The 20,107-nt window shown below is 36.6% G+C and overlaps 1 protein-coding gene across 2 annotated transcripts in view; it reads left to right on the forward strand.

The window, feature by feature from the left end:
* Rttn (rotatin) overlaps positions 1 to 20,107 on the forward strand; it is a 155,401-nt gene that overhangs the window by 51,492 nt on the left and 83,802 nt on the right. For both annotated transcript variants that reach the window (XR_015046039.1, XM_021150514.2), the window contains exons 20-27: positions 2,974 to 3,062; positions 4,044 to 4,161; positions 9,109 to 9,205; positions 10,002 to 10,070; positions 12,704 to 12,892; positions 13,427 to 13,666; positions 16,599 to 16,743; positions 18,976 to 19,130. Coding sequence is in view for 1 of the 2 variants with exons in the window: in XM_021150514.2 (XP_021006173.1) it covers positions 2,974 to 3,062; positions 4,044 to 4,161; positions 9,109 to 9,205; positions 10,002 to 10,070; positions 12,704 to 12,892; positions 13,427 to 13,666; positions 16,599 to 16,743; positions 18,976 to 19,130 (1,102 nt within the window). In the remaining variant the exon portion in view is untranslated. The remainder of the gene's footprint in view (positions 1 to 2,973; positions 3,063 to 4,043; positions 4,162 to 9,108; positions 9,206 to 10,001; positions 10,071 to 12,703; positions 12,893 to 13,426; positions 13,667 to 16,598; positions 16,744 to 18,975; positions 19,131 to 20,107) is intronic.

Consider the following 20,107-nt stretch of genomic DNA (forward strand, 5'->3'; position numbering starts at 1 on the left):
TTTCTTTTTATATTTCCTATTAATAACTTGAGAGTGAAAATCATTTATTAGTAGACTGATGTTCATGTTCAACCCATATCTATATATTAGTGGAGGCTTTTTTGAAGTAAACTATTTGGGAAAGAGAAGAAATAAAAAAATATATAGAAAAAATTTACCATGTAGAGTTAAAATAATTCATTTGCATTCTTAAAGTACTAGTTCTACTTAGTATTTATGTTTGTTAGTTTTTTAAAATTTGATATTCTATTTGTTTACATTTCAAATGTTATCCCCTTTCATGGTTTTCCCTCTGCAAACCCCCTGTCTCATCCTCCCTTACCCTGCTTCTATGAGGGTGCTCCTCCACCCACCCTTCCACTCCCTCCTCACTACCCTAGCATTCCTCTACACTGGGGCATCAAGCCTTCACAGGACCAAGGACCTCCCCTCCCATTGATGTCAGATAAGGCCCCTTCAGCTCCTTCAATCATTCCCCTAACTCCTCCATTGTGCTCCCTGTGCTCAGTCAGATGGTTGGCTGCCAAATGAGCATCTGCATCTGTATTGGTCAGGATCTGCCAGAGCCTCTCAGGAGACAGCTGTATCAGGCTCCTGTTAGCAAGCACTTCTTGGCACCACTTCTTGGTGTCTGCACGTGGGATGGATCTCCAGGTGGGCAATCTCTGGATGGCCTTTCCTTCAGTCTCTGCTCCACTCTTTTTTCCTGTATTTCCTTTAGTCAGGAGCAATTTCTGGATTAATGTTTTGAAGATGGATGGGTGGCCCCATCCCTCAACCAGGGGACCATGCCTAACCCCTGGATATGGTCTCTACAGGTTCTCCCTCCCCTTTGTGGGATATTTCAGCTAATGTCATCCCCGTGCCATTCTGGGAGGCTCTTGCTTTTCTGCCATCTGGGACTTTCTGAAGTTGGGAATCTTCACTTTCTTCTAACCTGTTATCTTTAGGTTTGGTCTTCTTATTCTGTCCTGGATTTCCTGGATGTTTTGAGTTAGGAGCTTTTTGCATTTTGCATTTTCTTTGACTATTTTCTATGGTATCTTCTGCACCTGGGATTCTCTCTTCTATCTCTTGTATATCGTTGATGATGCTTGCATCTATGACTCCTGATCTCTTTCCTAGGTTTTCTATCTCCAAGGTTGTTTCCCTTTGTGATTTCTTTATTATTTCTATTTCCATTTTTAGATCCTGATGGTTTTGTTCAATTTCTTCACCTGTTTGGTTGTGTTTTCCTGTACTTCTTTAAGGGATTTTGTGTTTCTTCTTTAAGGGCTTCTAACTGTTTACCTGTGCTCTCCTTTATTTCATTAAGGGAGTTATTTAAGTCCTTCTTAAAGGCCTCTATCATCATCATGAGATGTGATTTTAAATCAGAGTTTTGCTTTTCTGGTGTGTTGGGGTATCCATGGCTTGCTGTAGTAGGACGACTGGGTTCTGATGATGCCAGGTAGCCTTGGTTTCTGTTGATTATATTCTTGCATTTGCCTCTTATCTATGTTGTTAGCTGGTCTTGCTGTCTCTGATTGTGGCTTGTTCCTCCTGTCAGCCTGTGTCAGCACTCCTGGGAGACCAGCTCTCTCCTGACTAGATTTGGGTATGAAGAGCTGTGGTACAGAGACAGCTCCAGGCACAGATGGAAACCAGAAGGATCCTCTGTTTGTTAGTTTTTATAGTTTTATTTTTTAATTCAATTTTTAAAATTTTATTTACTTATTTATACATTTATACATTTTATATTTATATTAAGCACTGTCCCCTTCTTTCCCTCACAGAGACCCTCCCCCCATCTCTCTCCCATTCTCTTCTTAGAGGGTGGGGTCCTGCTGGGTATCCTTCCACCTTGGTGCATCAAGTCTTTGCCAGGGTACTTGCATCCTCTTTGACTGACTGCCAGACAAGGCAGCCCTGTTGGAATGAATACCTCAGTCAGGCTACAGCTTTAGCAATAACCATCCCCTCACTCCCCCATCTCCCAAGTGCTCCAGTTGTTGGGAGACACACATGGAGACTGAGCTGCACTTCTGCTACCTATGTGCCAGGGACCTCAGTCCATCCTGTGTATGCTCTTTGGTTGGTGGCTCAGTCTCTGAGACCTCTCAGGTATAGGTTAATTGACTTTGTTGGTCTTCCTGTGGGGTTCTCTCCCTCTCCAGGGTCTTCAATCCTTCCCACAACTATTTCATAAGAGTTCCCGACCTCCATCTAATATTTGGCTATGGGTATCTGCATCTGTTTCAGTCAGCTTGTAGATGGAGCCTCTTAGAGGATAATCATGCTAGGCTCCTGTCTGCAAGCATAACAGTATCATTAATAATGTCAGGGCTTGGTATTTTCCTGTGGGATGGGTCTTAAATTGGGCTGGTTAATGGTTGGCTATTCCTTCAGTCTCTGCTCCATCTTTGTCCCTGCATTTCTTTTAAACAGGATAAATTTGGGGTCTAAAATTTTGTTGGTGGGTTGGTGTCCTTATCCCTCCACTGAGGGTCCTGCCTGTTTTCAAGAGGTGTCCTCTTCAAGTTCCATGTTCCTACTCTTAGGCATCTTGACTAATTTCACCTGCACTGACTTCTGGGAGCCTCCCCCATCTCAGGTCTCTGGGGCTTCCTAAAGATTCACCCTAGCCCCCGACCCCTGGTAGCTGCAGATTTCCATTCATTTCCCTGGCCCTCTGGGTCTCTTTGCACACCTGACTCTGCCTTCTCCAACCCCATTCCTCTCCCCCTCCCCTTTCCCAACACTTTCCTTTCTCCCTCTGCCTCTTCATCATGGGAATAGAAGCCAGATTTGCATGTAACTTACATGTTTTCACAGTGTACAGATTCATAAAAATACTTTGTCTTCTAATTTCAGCCTTAGGTATACCCTATTTATAGTAGCTAGAAATTTGTGTGCATAACTGTCTCATATATTTCAAAATGTTTTTTAAGGTACAAAACACTTAGTTAACTTTTAATACTGTTTTGCCTGTAGATATTAAAATGCACACAGTGGTGGAAAAGTTATGCTTAGTTGAGAAGATTATTGGATATTTGAATGAATTCGTGGGTCTTGATGGTGAGGTAAGACAATAAAATTTGGACATTTATTATAGGATAACTTTTTTGTAAAATGAGTTTATTTCTTCATACCTCTGTGGGGTGTGTTTGTGCATGTGTGTGTTTGTGTATGCATGTTTTCTGTGGTGTGTGCATGCAGGTGTACTTGCCTGTGCATAGATGTGTGGAGGCCAAAAAGTGAAATTGGATATCTTTTTCTTTCTCTCTTCATATTATTTTTGAGGTAGGGTTTTTAATTGAACCTGTAATTAACTCAGGGTTTTTGTGGGGCTAGCTGCTTAGGAGTACCCAGAATCCATCTGTCTTCATCCACCAAGTTCTGGTTTACTATACTGAGATTGTTCATGGATGCTTGGGATCATATCCAGGTTCTTCTGCTTGCAAAGCAAGTAATTTCCCCACTGTGCCATGTCTCCAGCCCAGTAGGTTGATTTAATTTGTTTGGAACTGAATTTAGAGAGGATTTTTAGCCTCAAAAGGGATGCCCACTCATTTCTTTCTTTTTTATTTTTATTTATTTATTTTATTTCTAGATAAGGTTTGTAAAGGAGAACTAAGCTTAGTTTTATAACCAGAAGTCTATTTAATGTTGCTTTTATTTTTAAGTAATTTTTAAAAATTAAAATAATCACTCATTTATGGGTATAAAGGTTTCCTGAATGTATGCCTGTGCATCATGTGCATGCCTGGTGCCTATGAAGGCCAGAAGAGGGCACTGGATTCCCTAGAAGTGGAGTTAGACACAGTGGAGAGCCACCCTATGGGTGCTACGAACTGAACTTGGTTCCTCTGCAAGAAGAGACAGTGCTCCTTAACCACTGAGCCATCTCTCCAGCCCAATGTTTAAAGAAACTCTTTAAAACATATTTAACTCTTTAAAAACATAATATTTAATATCTTTTCATTTTAGTTTCATATAATTTAATGAGAAAGCAGTTTAAACTTAGATAATGTGGTATATTTTATCTCTTTTCTTGCTGGCAGGTTATAGAATGCTTGATTCAGCCATGCCTCACACTCCTGAGGAAGGTTTTGTACGCTGACCCAGTTATCCGTGTTTCCTTGTCACAGCAGGCCTCTCTCTTGACCCTATTACTCAGAGGTGAGTAAATAGTGCCTGAAGGACTCCATATGTAGCCTTATGTGTTCATCCTCCAACTGGAGTTAAAAGTGACTTCCCATTGTAGTAAATGTAGCTGCTTATTAAACTGAAAAAGTACTCTTGAAAAATACTTAATGCGGGGCTGGTGAGATGGCTCAGTGGGTAAGAGCACCCGACTGCTCTTCCGAAGGTCCAGAGTTCAAATCCCAGCAACCACATGGTGGCTCACAACCATCTGTAACGAGATCTGGTGCCCTCTCCTGGAGTGTCTGAAGACAGCTACAGTGTACTTACATATAATAAATAAATAAGTCTTTGAAAAAAAAAAAAAAAAAAAAAAAAAAAAAAAAAAAAAAAAAAAAGAAAAATACTTAATGCATGTGTGGAAATACCCCTTCTACTGTTGTTGCCTAAGTAGGCAGCAGCTGAGAAATGCTGAGTGAGCTTGGATTGGTTTCTGCACCTACTTGTTAATATGTAGTTTACTACTTATATGGCAAGCATTGTCTATGAAGAGCAAGGCCAACTGCTTTTTCTTCCTTTTCCTTAGTATCTCTGTCCTATCTTTGTTTTCACTTGCACCTTTGTTTGGCATTTGCCTGTGAGATCAGACTGGGATTGAGATTGGAGACTCAACTCTATCACACTGAGTGACTTACTCTGAGCATCTGTTTATGTACATAATTTTAAGAACCATTTTAAGTATGTGCTTTTAAAAAAATAAATCCAGGTTTGATTGGATTTTAATGATATTTAGATAGAAAAATAATGATTTATCCTCTTTCTTATCATTTGCTTTTAATACAGATTTTGGTATTTTTGTATGAGGCAGGGTTTTCTAAAGGAACAGAACATAGAATGAGTGTATTATGCAAAGGAATCTGACCGCAGGCAAGCAGAGGGCACAAGTCCCTTAGATTCTGTCTGTGCTGCCGCCCCAGATCCAGCAGAGGCTGCTTTGGTTCTGCCCAGTCAAGTCAGGTTCCCACCCAAGGCTGGCCAGCAGCACAGTGATCTACAAGCACTGTGTTTCCTATATCTTCACCTCCTCATTGCTTTTAATTATTCTAAAGAGGCATTTTGGTCAAATATTTTTATTTTGTGACCGGTTAGGCATTGGTGAGATAAATGAGATTTATATTAGAATATATAATATCAAATAATTTTATTTTAGCATTTTCCCCTCAGTGGTAATCTGCTTACAAAATGAGTAGGACACAGTTTAAAAACATTTGTGAAAGTCCAAACCAGGTTAAAAACAAAAACAAAACTCTTCATGTTAAGTTCATAAAATTAATAGTGGATGATGAGATTTTGTAGTAGATCTTTATGTAGGGATCACCTGAAAGAATAGCAAGTATAGACTGCTGATTTCATCTTTTCTCTTGTAAAACATTTATCCATTTTTCATTTATTGCTTTTTTTTTAAAATTTTTTTTTTTCAGACAGGGTATCTGTGTAGCCGTTCTTGGCTAGAACTTACTATAAGGTAGTCTTGAACTTGAATTGATCAGCCTGTCTCTGTCTTCTGAATGCTAGCATTATAGGTGTGTTCCACGGTATCTAGCTTCCAATTTTTTATTCATGCTAATAATTATCTTATTAACCTCTTTTAATTTCATTTAGTCTCCCATTTGCCCATTTTTAAAAATTATTCAAATACTGCACTTATGAGTATCTAGCAGATACTAAAGCACTTTTGCATGTGAGGGATGGTGTTTAGAATTAAGCAGAAGTTTTGTGTGCACTAGACAAGTGCTGCACCAGTGAGCCACACCCCTAGCTTTCAAAAGTACTTTCCATGGCAACACAAGCTATATCCTTTTGGTATTTTTAGCAACAATTGTTCTTTGTCATGTATATATAGGGAAATTTTCATTTTTTAACCAGCTACTCTGCCATGAAATTTTATTCCTCTGTAAGCATTTATGAAGCACATATTATGTTCTAGGTACAGTGGTAGGCCTTTTTATTAGAGTTATAAGCATGGCAAATGGACTGTCAGAGAGTCAAAGACGTTGATAAATAATTAAAAATACAGCATCATAACACCTGAAATGGGATTCCAGAGGTACCAGAGGAAACGCTGAATGTATTAGTGTTAGGGAAGTATTAGATGATGCTCTAGGAAACATGGTATCTAAGCTGCATGGGAGTTCAGACAGACATGACTGACTGATAATGGAAGATAATGTTCCACATGTTAGCTCGTTAGGAACAGTGGAATTTGAAGGAGCTTAAATGAGGGGAAATGAAAGGATGTTGTAAGGAGGGCAGCTCATGTAAGATCTGGTAAGCTGAAGAGCAGAGAGAAGCTATATGAAATCGTTTAATGGGAACTTGTATTTTAGAGATTATTCTGTCCTAGCATGGGAAATTGATTGACAGGCTTTAATGATTAAATAATCTTGCAAAAATCTGTTTTGAATTAAAAACTTGCTATGACAGAATCTTATACTGTATTACAGGAATAGAAGCTAAGTTAAATAGTGTGGGGACAGAATAGGATCAGGGATGGAGTGGGGTGGGGGAGGGGGAATGGAGGCAGAGAGCATGAAGATTCCTGGGATTTATACTCAGGGTTAGGGTTAGGGTTAGGGTTAGGGTTAGGCCGAGATCAGCATCAGGGTGCAGATCTAACTTCATTGTCAGTACAATAAACTTATATACAGTTTTTTCAGCTTAGTGTGATTCACTTGCCCACTCTATAGGGGAGGGGTCAGTCACCTGGGGAGATTCCCATTCCTTGAAGAGGGGAAGCAGCCATCTCCCTGACCTCCGCTGCTTTGTTCTGATTCACCAGTGTGCTGGGAGCCATCTTAGGTCAGGTACCATTTATATCAGATCAGGGTTCTGACCTGGAGGAGTGACAGGAGCCTGTATTGCTTTGTTCTCCATCCCACTTCTTCCTCTATCAGGTTCACTCCCACATCCCCTACAAGGAAGTATTCATTTTGCCATTAGAGAGGGAGAAGAACTCCAAACTTTTTATCTGTTTCTTTCTTTAAACGATGACAAATTACATAACCCCATTGCAAAATTCCAGACAGTATAGTATAGAGCTATACAAGATAAAACTCTATAGGTTTCATCATCTCTGTTTTTTTTTTTAAACTATTCCTAAAGAAGAATACTTTATTGTCGTTTTACAGCTTCTATTTGCCATATTACTGGATATTGTTTCAAATTTTTTAAAGATATTTTTTATTAAATATTCTCTTTATTTACATTTCAAATGTTATCCCCTTTCCTATTTTCCTCTCCAAAAATCCCCTATCCCCTCCCCCCTCACCCTGCTCCCCAACCCACCCACTCCTGCTTCCTGGCCCTGGCATTCCCCTATACTGGGTCATAGAACCTTCACAAGACCAAGGGTCTCACCTCCCATTGATGATTGACTAGGCCATCCTCTGATACATATATGCAGCTAGAGCCATGAGTCTCACCATGAGTTTTCTTTGATTAGTGGTTTAGCCCTAGGGAGCTCTGAGGGTACTGGTTAGTTCATATTGTTGTTCCTCCTATGGGGATTTTATATTATCAGAAATCATCTATCTTATGCGGGCACTGTCATTAGAACTGCTTCCTTTACTCTGGAATGTGGTTAAGTTCGTTGGGCCAGTTTCTTCTCAGATCTGCTATGGCTGGGGGTGTCTCATTTAAAAATCTTCTTCTAGATAAAAATAATAGTTCAGATAGGTTGTAGAATAATGAGGATCGGAAAATGAGGCTGTTGAGGAGAAGATAACCAAACTAAAATATGAGTGAAGTTTTGCTACCTGTGTAAAAGATAAAAGAGGGGGTTAGGGAACTGGCTTGGAGTGGGGTGAGAGCTAAAGGTTTAAGCAGATATCGCACAGGGGTGTGGGGTAAAGAGTGGATGGGGGAGAAATGAAAACTAAGTATATATAAAGAATCCTTGTGCCACATCACTGGTTTTTAAACTACTTAAAAATATAACAAGAAATGAAATTGTATTATATTTAAAGACTCCAATAAGCTTAAATATTTTAATGGAGATAAAATTTAAGGTAAGGATCCAAATACATTTTAACTCCATACCATAGCCAGTTGTATTTCAGAAAATTTTTACTATTTATATACTCTAAACCATTCTGTCTCTACTGAGGGGAAATGTCATTTTAGCAGTAGTTCATTTTTATATGATTCTTATTTCCTTACTTTTAAGATTGTATTTTTAATCATGCTAATTACAACTTATCTTTTTGTACAATTTGGAAAAATATAGTTTTATAATACAGATTTCTTATTTGTGCTTCTATAAATGTGTATGTTCTGTATTTGTATTAGGCCTGTGTGATGGTACATCTACTATTCCAATTTGTTTAGGATTTCTTAGTTTCAAACAATGAAAAGTGTGCAGAAGTAGATGAGTTAAAGGACTAGCCTTATGAACTAGTATGTGGTGGAGCTACTGTGATTACCCGCTAACTTAGATGATGTTTTTACCCACATCTTCTCCTCATGAGAAAAGACAGAATAACAGAGCAGAAGCACAACCTTTTAGCATTAAGTCTAAGTTCTAGGACCATGTTTGCTGTTAAGATCCAAAATTATAAAGGCTCTCTAGTGAGAAAACTTCTGCTAGAATTACGTAACTTGACAAAGCATCCCTTGACCTGGATCTCCTTACTGAGATGACCTGCAGCTGGACAGTGTTTAGTGGACAAGTCTGGATCTGTGGCTCTGGGCTGTACTGTCAGCATTTTCTGGGAGTGTTTTAGAGATGCACATTACCTATATAGACTGCAGAACTGTTTTATATTCCTTCCTGGTAATTCTCACACATTTGGTAGCTTGAATGACCGTGTTTTAGATATATATACATATCAGTTTTTCTGGGTTATTGCTATATTTCTTTTTTATTCAAGTTAAGACATTTTAAAGCTGAATATTTTATGAAATTGCATTCCCTTTTCCCCTCAGTTTCCTTGATATTTCATGAAGATTGTACTGTGGTGGCTGAAGTCGGGGCATTGTTTTGTCTTCTATTGTTCGATGAAGTATCAAGAATGGATACATGGTGAGATATAAGGATTTTTATTAGTGTGTTTTTACCCTGAATTATTTAAGGTGTGGTGCACTCCTACAGCAGCGCACTGAGTTCTTTCCATGCCATACACATGTGTTATGCTCTTCTGTTTAACTAAGGGATACTTAAAAACCCATGGGTTCAAGCCAGGCAGTGGTGGCGCATGCCTTTAATTCCAGCACTTGGGAGGCAGAGGCAGGCAGATTTCTGAGTTCGAGGTCAGCCTGATCTACAGAGTGAGTTCCAGGACAGCCAGGACGATGTAGAGAAACCCTGTCTTGAAAAAGCAAAACCAAAACCAAAAAACAAAACAACAACAAAAAACCCATGGGTTCAAAAAGTCACCCTGAGTTACTTTTTTGAGCATAACTAAATACAAAATTAAAAAAAAATTATTTTAGTGATTTTTGTCTTGGATTTGTTTTTAGTGCATATTTTCATCTTTGTGTGCTTTAAAAATTATTATTTAAAAGAGTAGAAAACGTTTAGAATGATAGTATCTGATTACTGTGACCTTAAGAAGCATCAGTAGGAGAGGTCATAGAGTTCACTTAATTTTTGTTTTGTTTTGTTTTGTTTTGTTTGAGTTCACTTTGTTAATGAGTGCTTATTATATGAAACTACAAACAAAAATACAATTTACTTTCAATTCAGGTGGCAGCAAGCACTTGACTATATAGAATGTTTTACTTAAGTTATAATCTCAAATGCACTGTTTAAGAATGGAGTGAGCTGTACTTCACAGAACTTTAGCCTACTCAGTTTTCATTTTGCCTTCTTTTTATAGGTCTGATACTCTTTTTGATGAGCCTTCTTTGTCATCAGTCTTCAGTTTGCCAGTTTCAGTCTTTAGAAGGTAAAGAATTTGTCTAATTTATATGACTAATAAACTGTTGTTCCATGAAGGGGAAGTCGCTGTCTATAATTGTTTCAAGTCTCTTCATTGGCAGGACTTCCAGAATTTCCTCAGTGGGATTCTTTGAAGGGTCCATGAGTACAGCTCCCTCTAATCACCTTTCACGTCAATTTCCTACAAATTAATTTACAGGAAAGCTTAAATTTACAGGAAAGCTTTATGTCAGTGTCCTTTCAGCCTTGAGTCATTGCTCACATGTGTTCCTTTCTCTACATATAATCTATATTTTCAACCATTGGAAAATAAGTTTTATAAATAACTTTTCACTACTTAAAAAATAAAGGATATAATCAAGACCATGTGTTGAATTTGATTTTGTGTCCATATAGAACTTGAAAATGTATGTCATCTTTCTTTATATGATATACATGAAATTTTACACAACCATTGAATTTCTTCCTCAGTAAACACTAGGAAATCCTATGCAGATAAAGATAATGGCGGTTACTTCTGGGTCAGAAACTCCTTACATACTTCTTCATTACTTTTTACTACTCCAAAATGTGATACTGCTTTCATTTCTGTTAGCATAGCTTATTTTTGCTGGCTTTTGAAGATTATCTACAAAGTGCATTTTTTAAAATTTATGTACATTCTAAATTTTGCTCCTCTCCTTGTCCCTCTTCAAATAGTTTTTATAGAAAATTATTCTGATCAACATTGCTTTTTATTCATAGCAGTTAGTAGAAATTATTTGAATGATTTTTATAGAGCTTCTCTCCATTCCTCCTTTCTTCATTGTTATCATTGTTACATTTTCCATTATTATCTACTCTATAAGATCCTTGATGCCAATCATGATTATTTAACTTGAGGTAGTGATGCTGGTTTTCAGTGTGAGGGGTGCTTTTTCTCCTGTGAAAGGTTGCATTTAGGTCTGTTACTGTCCTATAGAGTAATGGTTTTTTCCTAAGAGTTTTGCATCCTTTGATGATACTTTCTGTAAAATGATTTCCTTAGGCTTGTTGTTTCTTTTTATGTTTACTAATAACATCCCTCTCCTTTTTTATCCTTTTGTTTGTTCATTTGTTTGACAGAGTCCTGACTGGCCTTACACTCATGATCCTCTTGACTCAGTTCCTAAGTGCTGAGACAAAGAGGAATGTGCCAACCCACCCCACCCAGCTTGGGTGGTTCACTTGTTAAAATAAAGAATATCATCCATTATCTTTATTCTTTAATGCTCTTGTGTCTTTTTTGACATGGCCTCATGAATCAGTGATTGGTTGCTTTCTGGCACAGTATAGTCAAAGCTCCTCTAGGCCAGCAGTAGCTATTGGTTTAAAAAGAAAACAGTTTTTTGTCTTAAAAAAACAAACTTATTTGTGTTTGTGTGTGTGTGTGTGTGTGCACGCGCGCACGAGGGAGCGAGAGCGTGTGCATGTGAGAATGCATGCCAGCAAAAGGCATCAGATTTCCTAGGTATGTAGCTATAGGCTATTGTGATCTGCCTGATGTAGGTGTTGGAAACCTAGCTTAGAATCTACCAATTCTGCAAGATTGGCAAGTGCTCTTAACCAATGAGATTGCTCGCCACCCCCAACTTGGTAGTTATCAGTGGAAAATTGCTATTAGAATGTTTAAATTGCTATTAAAATATTAAAAGCTGTTAAAGGTAGCTTTACATATTAAATTATAATATGATTTGGATATGAAATTATAGCATTATCTCTCCATTGGTGTATAGAAAGTAAAAAAGAAAATGTGTTCTTATAAACTAAATGCTATAATTACTTGTATATCATTAGTTATTAATGAAGAGTAAGGGATATAGGGGGAGGAGCCATGTGAGAGGGGATCTGGGAGGAGAGGGTAGTTCTTCCATTGGGATGTAAGGTGAGTAAACAAATAAATTAATGGAAAAACATTGGTCATTAATATGTAAATTAGAGATTTGTGGTTTTAGTTTATTTGTTTATTTGTTTTTTTCCTTAATGAGCTCTGGCTTCCTTAATCCTGGTTAAGAATTTGATCACTGAACTAGTCCCAGCCTGTTGGAATATGTTACATTATTAAAATTATACTTAATATGTAGCATATGAGCTGGGACTGTCTTGCTAATCACCACTGTTAAATTATCTTGGGTTCATTTAAGAGACATCACTATTGAGTTTCTCCTTGTATCTAGAAATACTTGTGGAGTCTTGAGTTTATTGATCACACTGTTAAAGGAAAACAGTGCATGGAGTGCAGTCACTTAGTAACTTTGATTATAGGTAATTCTGTAGCTCCCTTGAGTGGTTTCAAACATTTGTCAAAAAAAGTCAACATTCTTATTTTAGCTAACAACCTTTAATGCTAAATATACTATAATCATGTTCCTGGTTTCAGAGAACATTGGCTATCTCCTGCTACAACCCTCATGTAGTGAATGTAGCAATTCATAGGAAAGAGTAGTACAGTATTTTGGAATGTGGAGGAGAGTGACAGAATAATTAAAATATTACATAAAATGTGATAAATTTAACATTGTTAAGTAGAGAAGTCACAAAAATAGCTCACACTTCTGGTTCATTATTTGTGTTCTATTTACTAATTTAAAATTTGTGGCTATTTAAATTCATTTTCTTTAGGTATCATCTACCAGTTCATGTGACTGGCCACCATGCTGTGAGTCCTTACTCAATAGTTTTGCCATTACCTACTGAATGTTTGACCCTGAAGCCGGTGTCAGATATGCTGAGAATAGCTTGGAACCTGGCATGGTATCATGGGAGTGATAATCTATTGAAACAAATGACCTCTGAAGCTAAAATTCAGGAGTAAGTAGTTACATTAAGATAAAATCACAGGTGAATTACATGGAATTGATTGGACTTCAGAAGTTCTTTAGATTAAAAGCTTTTTTAACTTGATATTATCAACTGATTCTAATTTAAGATTGCATCTTCACTTTTGTTTTAGATCTGTGCTTACTAAGAATTATATAAAGCAATTTAAGCTAGAAAAAAGTTGTATTCTATGCTGTCTTAGAAACTGTATAGTGTTTATTCAGTTAATAGTTGTAAATCACTTGGAAAGAGTAAAGCTCAATGTGTCCCCAAGAATATTCTTACTTCTAGATGTGCTAATTGGCTCCCATGAGTAATAATATTTTAGTGTGTCATTGATAAGAAGGGAAAGTTGGTACTACAGTTGGAATGCTAATGTAAAACTATGCTGTTGATAGATTTATATGTTAGTATTCTTTAACTGTAAGTTAACCCTTATCGAAAAGCATATGAAGCCAAACAGAATTTCTAAGAGGCTTATTGATAGAAATAAGTATGGGTTTATCATTTTGTTTTTATGCCTAGATTTTTAGATACACTGCAGCTGTCCACAGAAGATATCCTTGCACTGAAGATCACATACACGGATAGTGGGTTGAAGGACTGCCTTCAGTCCATCGTTCAGGCTGGAGGCCACAGGGATGTGAGGGCTGCTATTACCAGGATGAGTTTTTATCTTTTGAATGACAAACTGTCTTTGAAGGATGATATTGGTCCATGTGGGGTTACTTTAAAATCCTTGGCCTGGCACACTGTGCTGAACAGGTGAGTATAAACTTAAGGTCGCCAGTTTGAGTGACCTGATTTGAATTTGTTTAGGATCATCTTCAAACCTTTGTAGAGAAGAGTGTATATTTGTACAGTTGCTATCATGAGAGAAATGCTTTATACAGAAAGTAAAACTAAACTTCAGGATAGTCTGCTATCTGTGAAAAATAATAACAAAAGAAAAACTTGACCTCAGTTCTAGCATGTCTGAAGAAACTTTTTTATAATAAGGATACAACATGGCTGAAGCATACTGAATGTTTATTCCTGCCCATATTTTAAATGAATGGAGCCATAGTAGATTGACACATAGATTTGGTACACCTGCTACTGGCTGTTTTCGTTTGCCTGTTTTCTTCTCAAATAAATGATTTCAGTTTTCTTTCTGTTCAAATTTCATGAAGTTAATGGCCATGTGGCTGTCTTTTGATAGTTATTGGAAAGATTCTATCTTGTAAATTTCAGATGTTGAACTGGTAGCAGATGGCTCCATTTGAAACAAGACTGAGAAGCTTTCCTTGCAAGCAATTTTTCATTTTATTTTCCCTGAGTAGTGTAAATGTATAACTTTCTGAATAAGCACAGCATATAATTTTCAAAATGTTAGGTCATATGAGTTTGTAAATTTGAAATTCTTTAGTTCATTGTTAAGAGTTGTAGTAAAACTAAGCCTCTCCAGTGCTATGCTGAACCAGCTTGTGAGATGGTGCTGTCATGATTTATGCATTTTTCCAATTAATTCCATAAAATTATTATGTGGTATAATTTTATATATTGTTAATTTATGAATTAAATTACATGAAAAATAATAGCAGCAAACATGAAAATTGTCACTTTTAAATTGCTTTACATTTTACTATTGTCTCTGCTCTTGTGGTTATTTATATTGGATCTTTTATGGAAACACTGTTGTATCATGTGCGAATGATATAATTTTCCACAGCTCCCTAGTAAATTGTAGCTAGAAATAGGCCACAGTGAGGATATTATACTATGTAAATCAGCAAACACAGCACATTAGTACTCTGTTTTATCAGACTACTCCTTTATACATGCCAACTAAAGCATGTGCAAATTTTGCAGTTTATATTATCTTGATATATTCTATTTCAAAAAAATTAAAGAGCAAAAGCCATTAATATGCTGGGCAGTGGTGGCATGCCTTTAATCCCAGCACTTGGGAGGCAGAGGTAGGCGGATATCTGAGTTCGAGGCCAGCCTGGTCTACAGAGTGAATTCCAGGACATCCAGGGCTACACAGAGAAACCCTGTCTCGAAAAACCAAAAAACCAAAACCAAATACAAAACAAACCAAAAAACAAAACCATTAATATATCTTGATGTAATTGTGTGTATTAGGTTTTCTATTGCACATTAAAACTATATTTGCATGCTATAGCCCATTGAAGCACAGGCTCTCTAATAAGTTTGTATCAATGGAAGCCTCCAGGGCAATTCAAACTGAATAGTAGTAGAAACTATGTGAGTCACATTTTTTAAGATGACATTTTCCACATACAAGGACAGAATTGTGTATGTGTGTTCCATAGGTATGCACCTGCTACATCAATGCATTAAACCAACTATAGATTGAAAGTAATAAAAACAAAATTGGCTGGTCAGATGGTTCAGTGGGTAAGAGACTTGCTTCTCATGAAAATAACCATCCTTATTTCCAAGCACCCACATTGAGTGGCTCAAAATTGCCTATAATTTCAGTTTCTGGAGATTCCATTCCCTCATCAATCCTCCTTGGGCGCCTGCACTCATAGTGCAAATATATACATATATATTATTAATTCCCTGCAAAGAAGCACCCGTGATGAAAAGATGTTTTTTATGTCATTGTTTCCTAAACAATACAGTATAACAACTATATGGTGATATTTACATTGAGTTGGGTGTCAAAGTAATGTGGCAATTTAATGATTGTGAGAGGATATGCATAAGTTATATATAAATACAATGCTGCGCTGTAGAAAGGACTTGAATAACTGCAACTGCAAATTTTGGTTTAGGAGCCAGAAAACTGTTGAACCATATCTTTGTCTGAATTTTCTCATTTTAAAAATGAAGGTATTGAGGTTTTAGAAATGTTTTTAAAACTGCCAAAAGGCCAGTGGGTAGTGAATGATGTGTGACCCAGTTCCTGTTACTGCTACTCCAGCAACAATTTGATAAAGCTCCTGTGGGTATTTTATATAAAACATTTCCAATGTTGAATCTCATTTCTCTTCCCAATTGCCTTTAAAAAATGATTTTCCAGGATCCCCTGCCCCTACAGAAATTTCCTTGTCTAATAACTTTTAGCTTTTTTTCACCAGTTTGTTTAAAAATCTTAGTTGCTTTGGCTCCTATAATTCTGAACTTAAGTGATTCTTCCTGAGCCTCTTTCAGCCTGTTACAAAATCGAGTAACTTCTTTGCAAAGATTGGGTGTCCTTCCCTTCTCCCTTCCCACTTCCCCCTCCCCTCCCTTATTTTTGCACCCTGATTTTCTTAATTTGTCAGACTTGGATTTAAAGTCACAATTCATATTAGTGAAGCCTGATACTGCCACCTTGAAAATACACAGGTAGAGGGAATGTTTTTGGCTCTGGCATCCCCTTTAGCATTTTTTCTGAAGTTACTTGTTTTATTTTGGGTAAACCTAAAGCTTTGTACATGGTAGGCAAGTATAGATTTTTTGCATTTTTCTCTTGGTGACTTAGTTGTCACTTCATTCTCTTTCACCATCACATATATTCTCCACTATGCTGGGGTTATGGGAGACAAATGCCCTGTGCCCTTCATCTGTGCATCTCACAGCATCTAGACTCTTATCTTAGAAAATAGTGTGCTTGTGTTGACTGTACATAGTAGTGAACAGTGATGATGTTTGCATTTTGAAGAGCTAGGAACCATGATTACTGTCTTTTTCAAAAATAAAGGTTTTTACAAGTACTTCCTGCTTGCACTGAAGACGAGAAACTGCTAATAGATATCATACATTTTTTGAATAAGTTAATAAAGGAACAAAGAAAAAACCCGTCAATAGAACTTTTAAACTGGATTCTGGAATTACTTCTTAGGCATGTAAGTATATTAAAAGAATTCAAATTTTTGGTTTGGGAAGGAATTTACTTTGAAAAATCACATTTTTCTTTCTTTTGAGGAGGCTAGTCAGAACTACTTTTTTGTTGTTGTTGACTTTCCTGTAACATGCCCTGGTGCCATAGTTTCCTGGAAGCATTGCACAGCCTGCAATCACAGACGTGATGACTGTGGTGAACAAAGAAAGTGAGCCATCACTGTACAAATATTTGGCTTTTTTGAGGCCAGCAGTGACAGAATGAAGGCTCCAGTAGTTTCAAATGAAGATTGAATACCAATATGAAAAGACAGAAGTTTGAGTTGTGAGAGATTGAATATTTGTGATCAGGACACATTAGCACAGCCATCCTACCCACTCCCTCTTGTGCTTGTCTTGTGCTTTAGTTACAATTCACTAGATCTGAATGTCAACATGTGCACTGAAGATGCAAAGGGAGAAAAGTCTCAGCAGTAGGATTGAGAGTCTTTGGGCAAATCTTACTTTTAGATAAATACCTAGTAGCCGTACAGCATTGAGTGGTTTCTGTTTAATTTTTTACTTGTCTATCAGTTCTGTATTTTACTTGTATACATTAATTTTTACTTGTTTCCTGATTGTGAAGTACAGACATTTGAGAATCTTAGTGTGTATAGTTTGTTCATCCTATCACTACGTATGGTAGTCAGTTGGCATATAACTGTCTTACCCTTTGGGCTATTGATGCTATTGAAACTATATTGATTTTTTTTTAAAAAAATAACATAAGTGTATGTCCTGATTCTTTTATTCATGGGAGAAAAATGAATTTGTAGCTGTATTTTAGATAATTTTAATCGTCCCAGGTGTATTTTTTTGCTCAATATAAATAAAAAGCTTGACAAAAGTACTGCTTAGCTATAAAGCCTAGTAATATAAATTAAAACCATGACAGCCCTCTTCAGTTCTTTCCCAAAGTTTCCACTAATAATTGTTTTTAGACTTCCATGTCTGATTAACATATTCTCAGCATACTCTATAATATGAATGATTTGATGATTGTCTTCAGTTTTTTCACTAGGTACAATGTAGGCTTTTTTTTTAAGTTGAATTCTTTTACATGAAGGATTTTATAAGAGCAGTAGCTACATTTCGATTTGATTACTTTCTCTGCTATTACATGCACTAGTGATGTGACACAGTGCTAATAATGGAGTGCTAATTAGGTTTGAAGGATCATGCCTCTTGCTCTGCACATGTGGGATTTACCCTGTTTCGATTTTGATATCCTCTCTGTAAGACAGATGTGAAAACAGAGATCTTGTAGTTACTCAGAAAGTTAAATTGAATCTTGTCATTTTCCTCTTTAGCATAGTCTCTGACACCAAGATGATTAATGTATGTCTTGCAGTGCTTGCTAACACCTTATACTGCTTTCTACTCTTAGTATTGTTAGAAATAATCCTTTCAAATACCTTCAGGTACAGTTTTTTAGTTGGTAAACAGGACATATTTTACAAAGTAGAAGAATGATTCACTTCTTAATCTATCATATTGCCAAATATTACAGCAGTAATAACCCTCAACTTTGACTTATATACTTTTAGACTTTTATATCCTACTTAGTCATATACATCAGTACTTTTAGGGGAGGCAGGGTAAGGGCAATATAGCAATATATCAAAAGGTTTAAAACTATAACAATGTATTGTCTTAGTAATTTCATGGCTTACAGTTTTTATATGAGTCATAATCAGACATGTACGCATTCTTTATTTCAGCTCAGGGAAACCATAAATCATTGAGTAGCCATACATACATCCATAGTATTGGATGTAAGTCCTTATGCACAAGGAACAGTCAGATACCAAAACATGGAGTAAAGAAAAATGGTAATCAGAGTAAGGAAGTGTTGAGTAGTGGGTCTCTCCCTTAGTGTCAGTTTAGTGTGAAATGCACGATTAAATTCTGTTTATATTTTAGTTACAGAGACAATGGCAAGAGTATGGAGCTGAATGTGCTTCCCTTCGAGATTTCTTGTTGTAGCTCCGTTTCCTTCAGTTCTTTGTAATGGATACACTTTGTTCTTGTCAACATAATATAAAGACTGTGTTGAATTTAGAATGTCTTTATGAATACACTTAAAGCCCAGGGCTAGCAGTTTTACTAGTTAGATAATAACACAACAACAAAAAACTTTTATAGGAAGCAACTCATATGAGAGAATAAGTATACTTTAAAAATGCTTATGTTTTTAGAATCCAAGTCCACTATTAGACCTGCTGGTTCTGACAGATTCACACGCAGGAGAAGAAACAGATGACGTCCGGACTGCTGTCAGACAGCAACTCCAGAAAGAACTGATCAGTCTTCTCAATTCCTTGTTACTGGTTTTCATGACAGTCTCTGACAGGTACCATTTTTCTTGTTTCCTATTTGTGTATGTTTATATAAAGCATACTTTTCTTCAATTTTTAAAGGTTGGCTTCCTAGTTCTTTAAATTAAGAGGTTAAAAACTATTCATCAGGTAGATTCAATCTGTTTGTGTTTCTAGTAGAGCCTGGTTGTCATTTTTTTAATATATTCTTTAATACACTATAAACATGGATGTATATGTGTTGGAGAACAAATAAAACATTTTCCTCTGTTCTCATACTATGGTCAACACAGAGAACTTATTTCACACTATGGTCAACACAGAGAACTTTTGATGTGGCTTTTCTCCTTATCAAGAAACAAATAGTTCTGTAACAGTTGAGTTTGTCTAATTCAATTTAATATGACACAATACCCAGAAATTCTATCTGTTTCACAGCTTGAAGACAGTCTTAAGAATATCCTTATTTTCACCTTTTGATGCTCATTGGCAGGTTCAAGTTATGCTGCCTGTGTTCTGCCACACAGTTATTACCTAGAATATCAGCCATCTTCTCTAGGGATTACTTAGTTCACATAAATAGCTCATAGAATTTTTCGATGTATTTAGATTTGCTGGTTTATTAAAATGTTATGACAAATCTTATGGATGGAGGGTATTCAAGGAAGGCTGGAGGAGTGAGATATGTAGTTTTTATGCCTTCTCTGGGTGTTTCACCCTTCATGTTCAGCTATTTACAAAGCTCTCGAAACCTAATCCTTTGGGGTTTTGTGGAGAATTGATATTTCTGATTGCTAATGATTAAGTAGGAAACCCAGCAATGCAAGCATAAAAATGATACAAAAAGAGTCACTGAGCATTGAAGACCTATATATAAATCCACACACACCTCTAGCTACCTGATTACACATTGAAGAAAAAACAGCATCTTTAGCAAATGTTACTGATCAAACTGATATCTACATGTAGAAGATTGAAAGTAGAGCTTCATTTCTTCCTCTATGCAAAACTC

This window comes from Mus caroli, unplaced genomic scaffold (assembly GCF_978045245.1).
Source record: "Mus caroli unplaced genomic scaffold, Mus_caroli_1 scaffold_19, whole genome shotgun sequence".
Taxonomy (NCBI): Eukaryota; Metazoa; Chordata; class Mammalia; order Rodentia; family Muridae; genus Mus; species Mus caroli.